At 52.6% G+C, this 17,266-nt stretch overlaps 1 protein-coding gene across 1 annotated transcript in view; it reads left to right on the top strand.

Moving 5' to 3' along the window:
* The window catches only part of PCNX2 (pecanex 2), a 277,088-nt gene that overhangs the window by 253,128 nt on the left and 6,694 nt on the right, over window positions 1-17,266 (top strand). Inside the window, exons 29-32 of the mRNA XM_007466993.1 lie at window positions 9,231-9,375; window positions 9,826-10,056; window positions 11,043-11,317; window positions 11,979-12,166. Of these exons, the coding sequence (XP_007467055.1) occupies window positions 9,231-9,375; window positions 9,826-10,056; window positions 11,043-11,317; window positions 11,979-12,166 (839 nt within the window). The remainder of the gene's footprint in view (window positions 1-9,230; window positions 9,376-9,825; window positions 10,057-11,042; window positions 11,318-11,978; window positions 12,167-17,266) is intronic.

The raw sequence follows: 17,266 nt of genomic DNA, 5'->3' as shown, positions 1-17,266 counted from the left end.
CCGCTCTTGTGAATTTCATCAGTCACCTGCTCATAGCCCCGGCTGGTGGCCGCGTCACACACTGCCCCTTTGGTAGTTAGCACTGTGGACCGGATGTTCTGGATTCTGCCTGTCCGTCAGAGGCCTCTTGATTGGTGCACATGAAAATCTCCCGAGGGGCTTGTAAATATCCCGATGCCCAGGCCTTACCCCAGGACAGAGCGATCACATCATGACTCCTGCGGGTGGACCACGCATTGGGACTATTTTATGGCTCCCCGGGTGCATCAACGTGCAGCCAAGGCTGAGAATCATACAGACCCAGGGAGCTGAAAAGGAAAGAGCTTCTGTGTAGTGGTTTCTCCTTTACTTGGACTTTCTTCAAGATGTCTGTGTTGTATTGTTGATCCGGTGCTCTGCAAAGGTGTCCTTCTGATACCCTACTTGAGTGTGTTTGGGGGTTATTAGGTGGGATGACAGGCTGCTTAAGGGCAAAAGCCACATGTGTGCTTGTTTAACAGCCGTCACAGTGCCTGGCCATTGGGTAAACAAGTCCAGGGAGACTTGTCGAAGATGTTTCTGAATCCCCTTCCTGCGGGGGATGGCTCTGAGTCATTCCTGTTGGCGAGCCATGGACAGGCGTCCTCCGTGACTGGTAAGGGGTGACGTGGTGTGGTTGGCAGTCCCTCCATCCCTCTCTGGAGGCTATAGCCTTGAGTCACTAAGAGGAAAAGGTGAGAACCAAGGTGGTTAGAATTCGTGACAGCTAGTCTTCCAACACCCACATCCCAGAACTTTATGATTTTCTTCATAGATGAGAAATGCTCACCAATTAAAGTATTGTGTTGATCTGTGTTCTAGGAAATACTCTGGGGAGGAGCTGACCTGCTTCTAGCCCCTCTCTTCCCTCCTACCTGACGCAGCTTCATAATAGACCCAGGCGGTTCCCTCTGTGGTCATCTGGGACTGAATTTCATGATTGAAAGTCTAGCAGAAGCCTCCTTCGTGGGCTTTGTAAAACAGTCCCCTATAATTCTGTACATAGGGAATACTCTTTGAGAAGGGCTTCAGAAGATTCTGGACTCCACATCACAAAATGAGTCTTCAGATATTCACAGCATCCAGGCACATAATCTTTTGTTGGATCAATGGGAAGTTTTGTTTTTTTTTTAATAAATTTCAAATTTTCTTTACAAATTGCAAAAAAAATGCTTCAACGATTTCGCTCTTTCCATTCCCGTACAACATATTTTCAGATTTCTTCGATCTTGTTCTTTCTGTTACTTGTTCCAATATTCCTGATCCAGGTGTATCTAACTTGGTCTGTTTTATTTATTTTTTCCTTGAATAAGCACCATGCCTAGCAGCTGCTTTGGTCAGCCTTGTTTTGATGGGATTTTTTGTTGTTGTTGCAAACAGCTTCTCATACTCCAAGTCGGCTCTGCTTGTTGCAGACATAGTGATGAGATAAATCTGGGAATGATACTCTTACTAGTCTAGGGAAAGATTTGATTATCTGGGACTGATTCACTTCACTGAGCAGTCCTGTACCGTATTTCAAGGTGCACTTGTTTTTATGGTGGGCCTGCTACTCCTCATTTTCTCCTCAGGTGAAATTTAGACTCATATTTTATAAAAAAACCTCATTTGGAATTTTGATTTAGAATATATTAAATTCACAGATTAATTTGGGGAAAGAATGGACATCAGTCAATAATATGGTGTATCTTCGTAATCATTCAGTTTTTTCAACGTCTTTCCATAATAGTTTATCATGTTTTTGGAGATTTGTAATCCTTAATGGACTTGTCTCTAGGTATTTTATAGTTTTATTGTGATCATGAATAAAATCCTTTTCTTCCTGTCACATTTTCTAATTGGCTACTGCTGGTATACAGGAAGGTTACAGTAAGTCCCCTACATCCGAACCTTCAAGTTGCGAACTTTCAAAGATGCGAACGTGCGTTCGCACGCCCAATCACGTAAGTTAGTTCACGTGTCTGGCGTACATTGTTACACGCGTGCATCCTCTACAAGTGGTTGTGCTTTTGTGTACGTCGCTGTACTGTTTGTTTTTTATGTATTATTTATGTGGAAGGTATTATAAACCGATTACAGTACAGCACTATATAGCCGATTGTGTTAGTTGGGTACCTAGGCTAATTTGCTGGGCTTACGAACAAATTGGACTTAACGAATGTGCTCTCGGAATGGAACTCGTTTTGCATATAGGGGACTTAACTGTATTTAGTTTTTTATATCGATTTCATCCTGGCCACCTCTACTGAACTCTGTTATAAACATTATTTCAATTAATTCTATTTGATTTTCTGCTGAAAAGACATATCTGCAAATAATGACAATTTCGCCTTTTTCTTTCCTGTATTTATACCTCAGTTCTTTTTCCTGTTCCATTGGCTCTGACCTCCAGTTGGAGGTGGGCGTCTGTGTTAGTTTCCAATTGCTGCTATAACAACTTACCACAAATTCGGTGGCTTACAGCAGCATAAATTAGTTGTCTTACAGCTCTGGAGATCAAAAGCAGAAAATGGGTTTCACTAGGCTAAAATCAAGGTGTCTGCATTCCTTCTGGAGGCTCTGAGGGGAGAATCCATCCCCTGTTCTAGAGGCCGCCTGCATCCCAGCGACCCCTTCCTCCATCTTCCCAGCCAAACGTGTAGCCTTTTCCAATCTCTCTCTGACCAACTCTACCTAACCCACTTCCTTCTTTTACTTATGAGGATCCTTGTGATTACATTGGGCCCTCCCAGATAATCCAGGAAAATCTCCGCATCTCAAAATGCTCAATTTAATCACATCTGCAAAATTCCTTGTGCCCTGTAAGGTAACGTAACCACGGGTTCCAGAGATTAGGACACGGACATGTTGGGGGACCATTGTTCAGTCTAGCACAGCATCCTCACATTAATCCAGACATTAATGGGGAACAAGTGTCATATTTTAGCATTAAAAAATAAGGTTTGTTTTAGGATTCTGTTAGACCATTTTCATCGTTAGGAGTGTCCTCCTCTTCCTAGATTGCTAAAGCTTTCATCAGGAAACCATGTTGAATTCTTTCAAAGTTTGAGGGCTCACATTCAGATGAAATTCTTCTTAAATCTATTAACCTACTAGGTTATATTAATAGATTTCTTCATTAAAGCATCCTTACAATTCTGAGATAAGCTCTGCTTGGTCACGATACATTCTATCTATGCAATGATGGATTCACTTTGCTAATATTTTATTCATGTTCAAAGTGGGAGTGGCTTACGATCTGTGTGTGTGTGTGTGTGTGTGTGCGCACGCGTGTGTGTGTGCGCACGCGTGTGCGCACATGCGCTTTATCCTCCTGTAATTTTAACTCAGGAGTATGCCCTTAAGTTGTACTTTCTGAGACCTGACAAGTCATTCTCACATATTTAGTATTAAAGACTAACAGATGATTTTTGAACACTTACTCCACAGATAAGTCTTATATAGCAGCCTAGCATAAGTCACAAGCTCTGCTTCATTTGATGGGTTTCTTGGGGAAATATTTTGACTTCACAGCAGTGACATAGCTTTGATAGGCTATCCTCAAGGAAGAAAAATACACGCATGAAAAATTAGAGAGGATGAGCAAATTGAGAATCAGCTTAAATGATAAGCTGAATGCAAGTGAGCAAAAGAGTACAGGTATGTAAAATGTCTTCAAATAAGACGTCCATATGTTACAGAGATAGGATGAGTTAATAGGGTTGTGACAAGCAAACCCTGATAATGGTTTTAACTTGGAGTTTGGGGCCTATCCCCTTTGTAGAACTGTGTCTCCTACTGAACAAGAGCGCACAAATATAAACGCATGTTTAGGAGGAAATCAAGATAGTTTCACTGACCACAGGGGCTAAAAGATGGCTTGGTGACTGTCTTCAGGTACATGAGAGGTGATGAGTAGATCCTAGCTGATGGTCCATTTATAGAGATAAAAGGTGAGAAGGTGGCTGTATCCACAGCAGCAACATGTTTGCTTGAAGAAGAAATTTTACTGACTCTTGGGGTAACGAGACTTCTAAGAGAATAGAACATGTCAAGATAAATGTAAGCTTGAAAAATGACAGACAAATAATCCAGCCCTAGATGTCCTGTGCTGGAGGCTGAGAGCCCTTACAGATGACCTTGTGGCAGGAGGTCACTGTCCTAGTCTGGGGTCACATCTACCATGTCCACACTGCTCTCACCCACAGCGGACTGAGGAAAATAGCGTTCTTCAGGAATCCCGGACATAATCTCAGTTTCCCTGCCGACCTTCTACTGGAGACGAGACCCCAAACTAGGGCCAGATGTCATAGTGAATCCTTTTGCAGACAAGACTGAGGTCTGCCTGACAGACCGGGGTTGGAAACTCAGAAATCAGGATCTAGAAGAGAAATAAAGTAAACATGACGCACAGTCCTGAACCAGAGATTAAAATCAAGTCGTCCAGCTCAGGTCAAGATGGTGGCGTAGGAAGATTCTGAGATCACCTGTTCTCACGATCACACCAAACCTACCACGTCACATAGAACAATGATCCCTGAGAAGACTAGCAGGACAGATATTCTGCAACTAAGGATATTAGAAAAGGCCACATCGAGAAAGGTAGGAGGGGCGGAGACACGGTCCAGGTCAGAACCTGCACCTCCAGTATGACGACCCACAAGTGGGAGGGTAGTCACCACCGAGGGGGTCCCCCCCTGAGGAGCGAGGGGTCTGAGGCCCACATTGGGCTCCCCAGCTGGGGAGAACAAGCCTCATAAAATCTGGCTTTGAAACCAGTGGCGCTCACGTCCAGGAGAGCCCGAGGGCTGTGGGAAACCAAGACTCAGCTCTGAAGAGCTTGTGCCCAAACTCACTTGTTCCGAGCGCCAGCACGCTGGATTGAAAAGCACCTGGATTGTACAAGGAGGTACATTGATTAATCTTAGGGCACTTGCCGGAGGGGCAGGGATCTGGCGGAACTTTCTCAAGGGACAGAAGCGCTGGCAGGAGGTTTTTTTTCTTTTTCTTTTAAAAATATTTATTTATTTATTATGGCTGCACCAGGTCTTAGTTGCGGCGTGCAGTATCTTAGTTCCCCCACCGGGGATCGAACCCGGGCCCCTGGCACTAGGAGCACGGAGTCTTACCCACTGGACCACCAGGGAAGTCCCCAGGTGCCTTTTTTCCCCTCTCTTGCCACATCGCTGGCCGGGTGCTGGTGGGCATCATTTCTGTCACTCTCCATCACCTAGCTAACACCGTGCACCCTGCCCTGGACCAGCCTTGCCCAACCTGCCCAGGCTCCCTGAAATGTCTGGGTGTTCTGGTCCCCAGAATCACCCTTGGCGCCTCAGAATCACCCGAGCAGCTTAGTCAGAATATAAGCCCCAGGCCCCAGCATTAGACTTGTTTCCACCTGAATCCTCAGATTCATTGACGCTGCACCGAAGATAATGACCCATTGTCCAAAACTTAAAATCTCTATCTTTAATGCTACTTTTTTTTTTTTTTTCTGAAAGAGCAGGGTTTCTCAGCAGTGGCACTATTCACATTTTAGGCTGTGTGGTTCTTTGTGGCGGAGGGGGGGACTGTCCTGGACGTTGCTGCCTGGCCTCTACCCACTGGGTGCCAGGAGCATCACCCCCTTCAGCTGTGACATCCAAAATATGTCTCCAGATATTGTCAGATGTCCCCCGGGGGCCAAAATGTCCTTGGGCCAAGAACCAGTGAGAGGGTGCAGGTGAAAACTGGGCTGAGTTGGTCAGTGATTTTGAACAAAAGTAGGGCTTCAAGGGGCGTAAGGAACGTCTGGCTAGCATAGAGCTCTGAGGACTCCTCTGTGGATAAAGAAAGATGTGATACAAGGAGTGAAAACAACCTTTGCTTCAACTCCTCAAGCTGTCATTGCCGTGAAAGGTGATGGGTGAGGATGCTGAATTGGGCGGGACCCGTTAAAGCATAAGCCTCAGGCAGACCTGGGGCTGGAGTTTTTGCTGGCACTGCAGGCAACAGCCAGAGCCTCAAGCTGGAAAATGGCCATTTCCACGAAGGTTATGAATGACTGTCCTTAAGTACTGGTGGCTCCATCCTCTCATCTGTACGCAGCACCAGTGGTTATGTCATCGTAGAATAGGAAGCGGGGTCGAAACCAGAAAGAATAGGAGTCAGTACAAGCAGAGTGTCGTGAAGACCCAGCTTGGTGGTCGTTGGTGTCTGCTGGGGGTGCAGAGTCACTCTGAGGTGGAGGCTGGATCATCCTTTCCAACACACGCGTGAGCATACACACGTGCACCCATGTAAATGCACACATGTACACACATGCACACACAAATGTGCACCCATGCTCATGCACACACACGTGTGCACCCGTGTACATGCATGAACACATACGCACACACAAATGTGCACCTATGCTCATGTACACACACACACACACATATACACACATGCACACACAGTTATGAAGGCGACATATAATTCAAGTCCTGACTCTGTGGAACATGGGTTGAGTGCTGCAGAAGAGGTACAGAAAGCCCGTTATAGAGTTTGTTGCCAAGCAGTCCTCAGTGCAGGGACAATCTCTACATCCACAGATAGAGAGCCAGACTGCGGCACCGAGATAAGCCCGGTCTTACATGGCCCTGCACACGTGCTAAAAACTTAGTAAATAAAGGCAGCGCTAGGGGGCCGGGCGGTGGCTGTTCTAGTCCCCACGAAGGCCAACCTTGATCGACTCAGATGTAACCCTATTTCCCCACTCCAGCTGTTGGCCTGGGGGTGGGAGCCTGTCATCTCTCAGTAGAGTCTTAACAAGACCAAGCCCGATAATGCTCCAAGTCAGCAATGTGCTGCAGGCGACCCGGAGACCTGTGCTCTCCCCCCAAAGCCTCCCAGCTCGTTACATCTCTGCTTTCCTCCTCTTCATTCTCCTGAGATTAAAAAGCAGGTAATGAAACACCCTTACTTTTAGGATGCCTGTACCTTTAAGGTGGTAGGGGTAATACCATCAATCTAGTGGAATTCTACCCCAGGCTTTGTTTTTTACATGGAGACTCATTTAAAAAAAAACATTTTTTTAATTGAAATATAGTTGATTTACAACGTTGTGTTAATTTCTGCTGTACAGCACAGTGATTCCGTTATGCATATATACATCCTTTTTCATATTCTTTTCCATTATGGTTTATCACAGGATATTGAATGTAGTTCCCTGTGCTGTACGGTAGGACCTTGTTGTTTATCCATCCTATAGATAATAGTTTGCATCTGCTAACCCCAAACTCCCAATCCTTCCCTCCCCCCGTCCCCCTCCCCCTTGGCTACCAGCGGTCTGTTCTCTGTGCCCGTGATTCTGTTTCTGTTTCATAGATACGTTCATTTGTGCATTGAGGCTCATTTTAAAGGAACAGCAGTAAGCGTCACAAAGTGCCATTTTCCTCTGAAAATAGAAAGGACCGGTAAAGCATCTACCACTGGGGACCTGGGATGGGCTCACAAGCACTCAGTGAGGTCCCGTGGAAGGGCCTTTTCCCGACCGGGCAGTCGGGCCTGTGGCTGCTTTCACATGCCACCGAGCAAAGGATGGGCTGACTCTTCGGGTCTCCTCTTCCATCTGCCCGTGTCGCTCTGGGCATCTGCGCAGGTCCCTCTATCTCCCTCTGCCACCGTCCCCAGCCCCACATCAAGAGGAGTGATTTCTCTACGCCTGTGTGCAAGCAGCAAGGCATGCTTCTAATCCTTTCCAGAAAAAAAACCCACCCACGTTTAACCCCCTCTTTTCAGGACTTCACCCCTATCTGATGAGAGGGGCATTTTGGACCATTTTCAGTGACAGCAGTTAGCACCGTTTCAAAGCTTCCCTCCCTGCATCTGCACTGCTCCAGCCTGGCTCTGCGGTCCACCCCTGCCCCTCCCAGGACCGCAGGCAGCTCCAGGAAGTCTCTGTTCTGTGTCGGGGGAGCCTGTTCAGGAGGGCTGCCTCCTGGACTCTTTCTGGAAGGTTCTGGGCTCCTCGAGGCCACAGCATCTGCCCCACCTGCCTAGACCCTGGCTGCTCCCGTTTCCCACGGTCTGCTCTGACTCCAAGCCCCGGCATCCCTCTCAAGGGAGTTCTGGAAGGAGGTTAATGATGCTGGGGTGTTTCGCAACGACGTGCTCCAGCAGCCAACAGTGGAGCTATTTCCCTGACGTGTGGGTCTGGCGTGCTGCATTGGATCCAGAGTCTTGCTTGGCGAGCCAGCTCATTAGATCCTTCTCAGTTCCATCCTCGGAGCGTGTCTTCCGCACACACTTCCCTGCTCGTTCTGTCCCAGTTCAACCCCGTCGGGGATGCTGTTTCTAGTACAGCTGCCCACACTCCCACTCAGGGATGTTAGAGGCCACGGTGTTTAGAGGAGGCTGGGACTGAGTGTATCACTGGAACTCGAGGCGACGAATGAGGCAAGAACCATTCTTTCCCTCCTCATAATACAGGGTGAGTCGCTCTCCCAGACCCACTCCCTGCGTTGGTCCAAAAGGTAAAGGACCCAGACCGTGAAAGATGTCCCTCGGGCACCTCTCTGCTCTCCACCCAGGCGATGCTCAGTTACATGCAGGAAATGGAAACAAAGCCAAAAAGCCTAGAAACATAAAAATCTGGACAACCTGAGAAATCCTTCCGTCATTCATTTTAATCCCCTCTATCGTGCCTCATCCTCTAGTCATTAAAAAAAAGGTGGGATTGGGAGCTGGATGTTCTCTGAGAATCTAAATGGCCAATTTGAGATCGCATTTGGTGTCATTTTCTCTCCATGTGGTGGGAGAATCCAATTTTTATTATGAGTGACATAGTCTGAAAGCGCTATCCAGAAACACAGAGACGACCAATGGAAGGGCCTGGGTTCTTGCCCTGGCCTCCCTGCCTCCCTCCCAAGAAGTGGAGGCCCCAGGGCTCCTGGACCAGATGGCCCCGTGTCTCAGCACTCACTCTGCCTGTGGACATAGCAGGCCAGCTCTGACCAGGACCTCCACCATCACACTCAGGGATCCAGAGCATCAGTGGCTATTCCTGAAGGTGACCATTATAGCAGTTGTCACAAGGGTCTGAATACGGTCTGCAGTGTCAGGTGTTCGGTGGGACCTCTGCCGGGTCAGCCTAAAGACAGTAAAATCCTTCCTGAGGTGACACGAGGGAGACTCAGGCCAGCTCAGGGTGACAGGAGCCTGAACACCTTTGCTCCGTATGAACGAACAAACTCGACTTTGTTTCACAGCCTGGATTCTTTCCTGTACGGCCTCCACACCCTCTTCAAAGGTGACTTCAGAATAGCAGCCCAGGATGAGTGGGTGTTTGCAGACATCGACCTGCTGCACAAAGTTGTTGCCCCAGCTCTGAGGATGTCCCTGAAGCTGCACCAGGTAAACATTCCTTTTTTTAGAAAAAGTATAAGCCTGAAACATCAGGGGGAAAAAATGACCTTTCCAAAACGCAGTCCCTTTCCTCGGCGTGACATTGATGAGTGGGCTTCAGATTTAGTAACTAAGCGCTGAGGCATCGCATATTCTTGACGGTGTCCGTGACAGTGTGCCCTCAAGACCCCTAGGAGGTGGTGATCTCCCACTAGGATGGAAGAGGGGACTTGGCCAGAGAAAATGACATCAGAAGTGCCCACGCTGTCTCAAAAAGTCATAGGCACCTAAGCCACAAGCTCCTTGCCTAGCACGGCCCCGAGGCCAAGGGTGCTGGGTTGGCAAGGCGTCCTCCATCCACTCAGGGCAACTGTGAGACGTGCAGGTGGGCTCGGCCTTGCACCCACCCGGGGCCAGCTCTCTGGTCCTCCTGACCCGAAGATGGACTTCCTTCCCCAGGACCAGTTCACTTGCCCCGACGAGTACGAAGACCCCGTGGTCCTCTACGAGGCCATACAGTCCTTTGAGAAGAAAGTGGTCATCTGCCATGAGGGCGACCCGGCCTGGAGGGGCGCCGTGCTGGCCAACAAGGAGGAGCTGCTGACCCTGCGGCATGTGGTAGACGAGGGCACGGACGAGTACAAGGTCATCATGCTGCACCGGAGCTTCCTGAGCTTCAAGGTGATCAAGGTACGGCGCCCGTCCTTCCCAGCTGGCACGAGCCTCCCATCTGGGGGGGGGATGTGAGAAGAAATAGGATGGATTGGTACTGATGCCCTCGCCCTGGGCCAGCATCCTCTGTCTAGACCCACAGTCCCAGGGTTGGGGGGGAAGCATTGGCCAGCATGCAGGGCACCCCCGGGGCAGGCGGTGCGTCTCCTCCAGGGCCCTTTCCCACCCAGAGAGCCGGTGCCCAGGTGACAGCTTCGGCAAGAAGTCCTGGTAGGCTAGACACACATGTCGCTGAGGGTCAGAATCTAGCTTATTCTTTAAAAAAAAAAAAAATTTATTTATTTATTTATTTATGGCCGCGCTGGGTCTTCGTTGCTGCACGCAGCTTTCTCTAGTTGCGGTGAGCGGGGGCTACTCTTGGTTGCGGTGCGCGGGCTTCTCATTGCCGTGGCTTCTCTTGTTGCTGAGCACGGGCTCTAGGCACGTGGACTTCAGTAGTTGTGGCAAGTGGGCTCAGTAGTTGTGGCTCACGGGCTCTAGAGTGCAGGCTCAGTAGTTGTGGCGCACGGGCTTAGTTGCTCCGCGGCATGTGGGATCTTCCCGGACCAGGGCTCGAACCCGCGTCCCCTGCACTGACAGGCGGATTCTTAACCACTGTGCCACCAGGGAAGCCCCCAGCTTATTCTTAAAGACTTTACAATTCTCTAAAAAATTCCAGACCTTCCTCTAATAACCTGTTTCTGAACCCGAGAACTCCCTTCCCAGAGATTCTCTTCTTCCTATAGCTTCAAACCACCGCGCTGAAACAAAGCCTTCCTTCCTTTTAATTTGATCTCTGTGGCCCCGTGAAAGTGGCATCACATCCACCTTACGGGGCTGCCATTCGGGCTTGACTATGAAAGCTTTAGGCCAAAGTATTGCGGTCCCAGGTACTCAGACCCAGGACCCACATGCTGGCGGCCCCCGCCACCTGCTTTTCTCCCCGCGTCTTCCCCGCCCTGCAGGTGAACAGAGAGTGTGTCCGTGGCCTTTGGGCGGGGCAGCAGCAAGAGCTCATCTTCCTCCGCAACTGCAATCCCGAGCGCGGCAGCATCCAGAACCACAAGCAAGTCCTCCGGAACCTGATCAGCTCCTCCTGTGACCAGCCCCTGGGCTACCCCATGTATGTCTCCCCGCTCACCACCTCCTACCTAGGGACCCACAGGCAGCTGAAGAACGTCTGGAGCGGACCCGTCACCTTGGACAGCGTCAAGGCATGGTTCCGAGCCAAGTGGTTAAGGTGGGTCTTGACAACAAAGGCCATTATTTACCCGGATGCTGGATGGGGCGGGGCTGCGACTCCAGGGCTTCTGGTTGGAATGTCACTGTCCATGGCTCTTTCCTCCTGAGATGAAAACTGCCGCGCCCAAGTGTGCCACAGCGCATCCTTTGTTTCATCAGATGAGTCTGTTCTCCCTCCCCCTTCCATCCACGGGCTGAGACTTGGGCTTGAGTCCTTGCAGTACTGCCGAGGTCATGGGTCTTTGGGAGTGGCTGTTACACATCTGTCTCAAAGAACGGGGCTTGAAATCCCTCCTCCCACCCGGCACTCACCTCTCATCCCGTAAGTCTTCTCACCCCGTTGTAACGGTTTCCCTGGTGAGTTGGAACGAATTCTAAGATGTTCTGTCTGAATCTGGCAGAGCTCCGTGTCAGGCCCCAGAGCTGAGGGTCCCTGTGGCTGGTGGGACCTGCGGCTTTTTCATCCGGGCGTGGTGTATTCATTTATCAGACTCTGAGGTTTGGGAAACGGAAGCCCCTCTCTCCACCTGCGTCCCAGGTGTGCTGCTCACCTGTGGAGTCCGGTCTGCCACCCTGATTTGGACACGAATGTGATGGGGCGTTTAGGACAATCAGAAATGTTTTGGTGAGAACCCTTGAAGCGTTTCTCCCTCTCACAGGGTGCGGAAAGACTGCGATGCCGCCGGCCAGCCCGGCGCTGGCAACAGCGAGGATGCCGACGGCGGGGACGCCCCGCCCGTAGGCGGCGGCAGCGCCCCCAGTGGTGAGAGCCGGGAGAGCAGCTCGGAACAGCCCAGAAAGGATGGGAGCCGCCACCGGTCACCCCCTGAAGGGACAAGGACGACAGGTGGGTGCAGCGGGGGCTTCGTGTTACTGATAAGGCTCCTGTCGTCCCACTGGCCAACACTGTGGGTTGTGTTGTCGTTCTAACCTCTGAGAGCCCCTTTTTGCAGGAAAAATCAGTGTTGGGACAAAAGATGCCCCAAATATACACGACTCTTATAGGTTCTACTCAGAAAACAACTCTCCATGTGTTAGATTCAGCATTTAACCTTTATCCATCTGTCTATGCATCACCTCAGCCAGCCAGCCAGCCAGCCATGTGTCTGTCCACTGGCCCAGCGGTCACTCCCTTCCACCCCGTCTCTCACTCATTCAGTGCCTATTGGCTCACGTGCCTCTGTGTCGGGCTGTGTTGTAGCTCTTGATCTATGCTGGTGCCTCCGTCTTTCTGTGAGTTGAGCCGCCGTCTCCAAGTCTGTGGCAAGGGAGCCAGGCTCCTGCTCTCCGTTGCCCACTGTCTACAGCTCTCCCCTTCCTGCACTTACACCTGACATTTCAGAGCATAAGAAAAGAGGGAAGGGGGCTTCCCTGGTGGCGCGGTGGTTGGGAGTCCGCCGGCCGATGCGGGGGACGCGGGTTCGTGCCCCGGTCCTGGAGGATCCCACGTGCCGCGGAGCGGCTGGGCCCGTGAGCCATGGCCGCTGAGCCTGCGCGTCCGGAGCCTGTGCTCCGCAGCGGGAGAGGCCGCAACAGTGGGAGGCCCACGTACCGCGAAAAAACAAAAAAAGAAAAAAAAAAGAGGGAAGAAGGGTGCCCGCAGGTGCGGATGGAGGGGGTGGCTTTGTTCAAGTTTGGGCTGAGTTTAAAGTTTAAGAGAAGTTAGGCTCAACCAGATGGATGAGGTCCCCAAACCCCAGTCCACTGGGAGGAGGGGGCTGCTTAGAAAAGACGACCCCGAGGGCCCGCAGAGGACGCTCCCGGGTGGATGCAGGAGAGACAGATGCTTGGCCCTGGTTCCTGCTGGCACACTGGCACTCAGCTTTGCCCTTCAAAACCTGTTAGTGGCTTCGCCTTTTGGCCTCAGTGCTTTTACCATCCAGAAGGATTCACTGAGTGCCTTTTTGTGCGTGTTCCCCTGCCAGCTCTGCACCGAATGAGTAATGAGGAACGGTCCCTGTCTCCTGGAAGCAAGGCTGAGGATTTAACTGAAATAGTGAGGATTTATATAAAGGTGGGCAAGATGGTAGATAGATAGATAGGTCGGGAGACAGAGAGGAAGACAGATGATGGGTAGAAGACAGATGATGGATGATCGATGGATGGATGGATACATGATAGATAGAGATGAATCAACAGATGATAGCTGGATAATAGAAGATAGATGAGAGATGGAAGGAAGGGAGGGAGGGAGAGGTAGGTAGGTAGGTAGGTGGGCAAAGTGATTGCCATTAGCTGCTTAGGGGGGAGAAGGCCTCCTTCCCCACCCCGTGCCGTCTGCCCCAACCCCAAGCAGAGCAGTCGCCCAGCCAGAGGCCTCCAGTGTTGGGCTCTCAGGCCAGGAGTTTCTCATTGCTTAGTTAACAGTTGTTATCGCATGAGAATTTTAAGTTTCAAAATCACATAAAGTGATCTTCCAGGTGGGAGAATGCAAGATAGGTTCCAAATGGAGTAATTCCTGAGCGCTTGGCACGTCTAACCAGGTGACTTGTGGGAACCAGAGGGAGGCTGGAGTCTGGGGGTTTCTGGCTGGCGGGGCCGCAGGCTTTTAAAGAGCCGAAGGTGGGCGTGCTGGACGGGCTCTGACTCCGTGAGATGCCTCTTCCCTTTCGTAGGAGCGAAGCTGTGCCAGCGCTTGGGGCCAGTGCTGCTTCCTGTCCTAAAATCCAGACCCCACAGGTTGTGAACGCCCCGCCCCCCCCACCATTCACCACCAGAGCCTGAGGCTGGGACCAGTCACAGGCTTTCGTGGCGGATGTCGGAGCTGCATCTTCCAGAGCCCAAACCAGCTGTGCATTTTCCATCATTGCTTCTTAAAATCGCTTCTCCCAAGGCCACGCTTGGCTTTCCGTGCTTTACGAGCTCACCAGGCCCGCCAGGTGACATCGCCCACGGGCCTCGTGAGCAGGAGACCCCCCTGCAGCCGGCCCGGGCTCTGAGTCCAGCTGTCCTCCTGCTTGGGAGACTCTTGAAGCCTCTGCCGAGCGTCCGAGGCCTTGGGGCCGGCCCACCCTGGGCCGCTCCTGCTTTCGCGTGCCTCCCCGTGGTACAAAGTGCATCCCTGCTGCGGCGCTGAAACGTAATAAGTAACAGTCCCCCAGCGCGTCCTGAGCGCTTTACAAGGCAAGTTCACTTCATCCTCCCTGGTCCTCGCCCTGCAGCTGAGGAAACGGGCAGAGACGTTCATCACTACCCAAAGTTACCAGCTAGTAAGCGGCTCATCTGGGATTCGGACCCGGGCAAGACGGCCCAGCACCTGCAGGGCTACCCCCCTGGCACGGTCCTGGCACTCTGGCCCTGGGACCCTGCCTTCCCTCATCAAGTTCGCCGCGTCCCCGAGTCTGATGGAGCCACTTCCCCGGGTTCCTCCCTCCCAGCGCCCCATCTGTGCTGTTGGTAGGGCCCCTGCCCTGCCTGACTTCTTACCCTGGCTGAAGGGCTCCTCTTACAACTGGCCTTCCTTGGGGCTCCCCCAGGTGAAGCCGACACCCAGCTCTTCTTGAAGCAGCTGCCCGTGTTCTGTGGGCAGGGCAGGGGCTGGGGACATGGGGCAGACACGTGTCTCCCTGTGCTCTAGAAGCCGACAGTCTGGAAGGAAGGCCCTGCACTCGTGGGGAGTTACCCTGAGACTGGGTGCCCCCTGCCGCTCAGAGGGTCAGAGAGCTGAGAGGGGGCCCACCTCGCCCCTCCTCACCCCAAATAAAAGAAGAACTGCTCTCTTGCTCTCTCTGGCCATTCAGGCAGCCCTGACAACTGCACAGTCTTAAATCTCTTTGCCACATTACCAGCCAGGGTGAGAGTATTTTAACTTAGGACATCCTTCTGTTGAATAATGGCTTCCCATATCCCTCAGGACAAACCTGTATTCCTTTGCTAGGGCAGCTGTAACAAGGTACCACAAACTCAGTGGCTTCAACAAAAGACTGTCTCACAGTTCTGGAGGCCAGAAGTCCCAAATCAGGGTGTTGGCAGGGTTGCTTCCTTCTGAGGCCGTGATGGGGAATGGGTGCCTGGACTCTCCTGGCTTCTGGTGGTTTGCTTGTGATCTTGGGCGTCCCTTCCCGTGTAGGAGCTTCCTCCTGATCTCTGCCTTCTCATCTTCTCAGGGCATTCTTCCTGTGTGCGTGTCTGTCCAAATTTCCCCTTCTGGTGAGGACACCAGTCCCGTTGGATTAGGCCACCCTACCCCGCTATGACCCCCATCTTAACGACTGACGCCTGCAACAGCCCTCTTTCCAAATAAGGTCACATCCTGAGGCTCCAGGGTTAGTGCTCAGCATATGAATTGGGGGGCCCAACTGGGCCTGCGCCTGGCCTGCAGGGCTCCCCATGACCTGCTGTCTCTGGAATTTCCGTCACCCCTTCCCGCTGGCTCACACTGCCCGGCCGTACACCCCCTCTCTGCCCCTCACTCACGCCAAGCGCTCCTCCCTGCAGAGCCTCTGCCGCTGCTGCTTCCCCCGGCTGGACGTGCTGGCCTCAGCCTCAGCTCAGTTCTTTGCTCCCTCGCTCAGCCTCTGACCAAATGCCACCACCTCAGAGAGGCCCCTGGCCAGCCAGCCGTCCACACGGCTCTGCCCCCATCACTGTGTCGGCCTGTGTGTGCTCAGGGCCTGGGAGCTGCCCGCCCCTGCACTAGGTCAGCGCAGTGCAAGGGGGTGCTCGGTGGGCGGCCCTCTCTTCTCGGGTCCGGGGACAGGAGCACACAGGGAAGCCATGGCCCACTGTGCCTCGCCCTGCCGTGCCCGCGCGGGGCCTGTGCACGTGTAGACCTCTAGTCTGCACGTCCACGCTCCATCCACACCTGCCTGCTACTCCTTGCCCCGCCGCAGGCCTTGGTCGGTGCGGTGCACACACCTGCAGGAAGGCCCAAGGCCCACGCTGGGGGCAGCCTGGGGGTGGGTCTGGGCAGGCTCTGGATTCGGGCAGGGCCTTCTGGAGAGCCAGGCGCCCAGCGCTCGGTGGCAGGGGGTATGGGGGCCGCCCGAAGCATCCCTTGTCTCTGGCTTCCTGGTCCTGGGGAGAGATGTGGTAGGAGAAGCGGGGGTTGAGTGGGACCCTCTAAAGTCCTGGGGGTTCCGCTCAGGGCTAAGGCGACGCTGTGCTCAGCAGACGCAGGCTGACTGTACAGGTGGATGGTCCCCCTCTGGACTCAGCCACTCCCCCTAAGGCTTCACTGGGGGCTGGGGTATCAGGCCCTTGGGCCACGGAATTCCCAAGTGAGACTCAGCTGTCGCCAGCTTCTCCACCTAAGATTCTCCACCTAAGAGTCACCGCTCTCCTGGTGATTCCTTGGGGATCGGGCACTGGCCACACCGAGTAGGCCTAGTCCCGGGGAGGAGGGAGACCCCCAAAGGCAGCTATCTCTCTTCCCTCACCCAGAGGAGGACCACGCCGCGGTCCCCGACAGGCTCTCCCTGCCCTGGAACATCCAGGCGGCTCCAGATGCAGCCCAGCTGGTCCCCTGAAGGATGCAAGAGTGACCACCTTTCAGACCATCTGGCTTAGAGTCCCAAGGGGGCCCCAGTGGGCTGAGAGAAGCTGGTGGGGCATGAGTCCCGGAGGGGGAATGACGTGACAGATGGCCCCTTCTGCCCTCCGGCCCTGCCTGAAGCCTCACCATCCCCCTGCCTCAGTGGCTGCCCGGGGCGAGGCTTTCCTGAAACGCACCAGGGGGCATCACAGCCGGTGGCATAAGCCAAACACCCATTCTGCGGGGCTGGACAGGGATGGAGTCCAAACTTGCCTTCACAAGGATGAAACACATGAGACAGTTGGCTTGAAACCAGCCACTGGGACTCACAGGCACGCCTCAAGGCAGCAGGGAAATCTCGGGACGGCAGGGCAGAGCAGGCCCGAGAGACATCTAGGACACAGACACCTCCTCCTGCCCCTGGAAAACTGAAATGTCCCCTTCTTTTTACTACCACTCTGGTTAAAGCCATAT

The sequence above is a fragment of the Lipotes vexillifer genome, unplaced genomic scaffold (genome assembly GCF_000442215.2).
Source record: "Lipotes vexillifer unplaced genomic scaffold, Lipotes_vexillifer_v1.1 scaffold410, whole genome shotgun sequence".
NCBI classification, from domain to species: Eukaryota; Metazoa; Chordata; class Mammalia; order Artiodactyla; family Lipotidae; genus Lipotes; species Lipotes vexillifer.
Note: the sequence above shows the minus strand (reverse complement) of the source record. Positions and strands in the feature narration are given on the sequence as shown.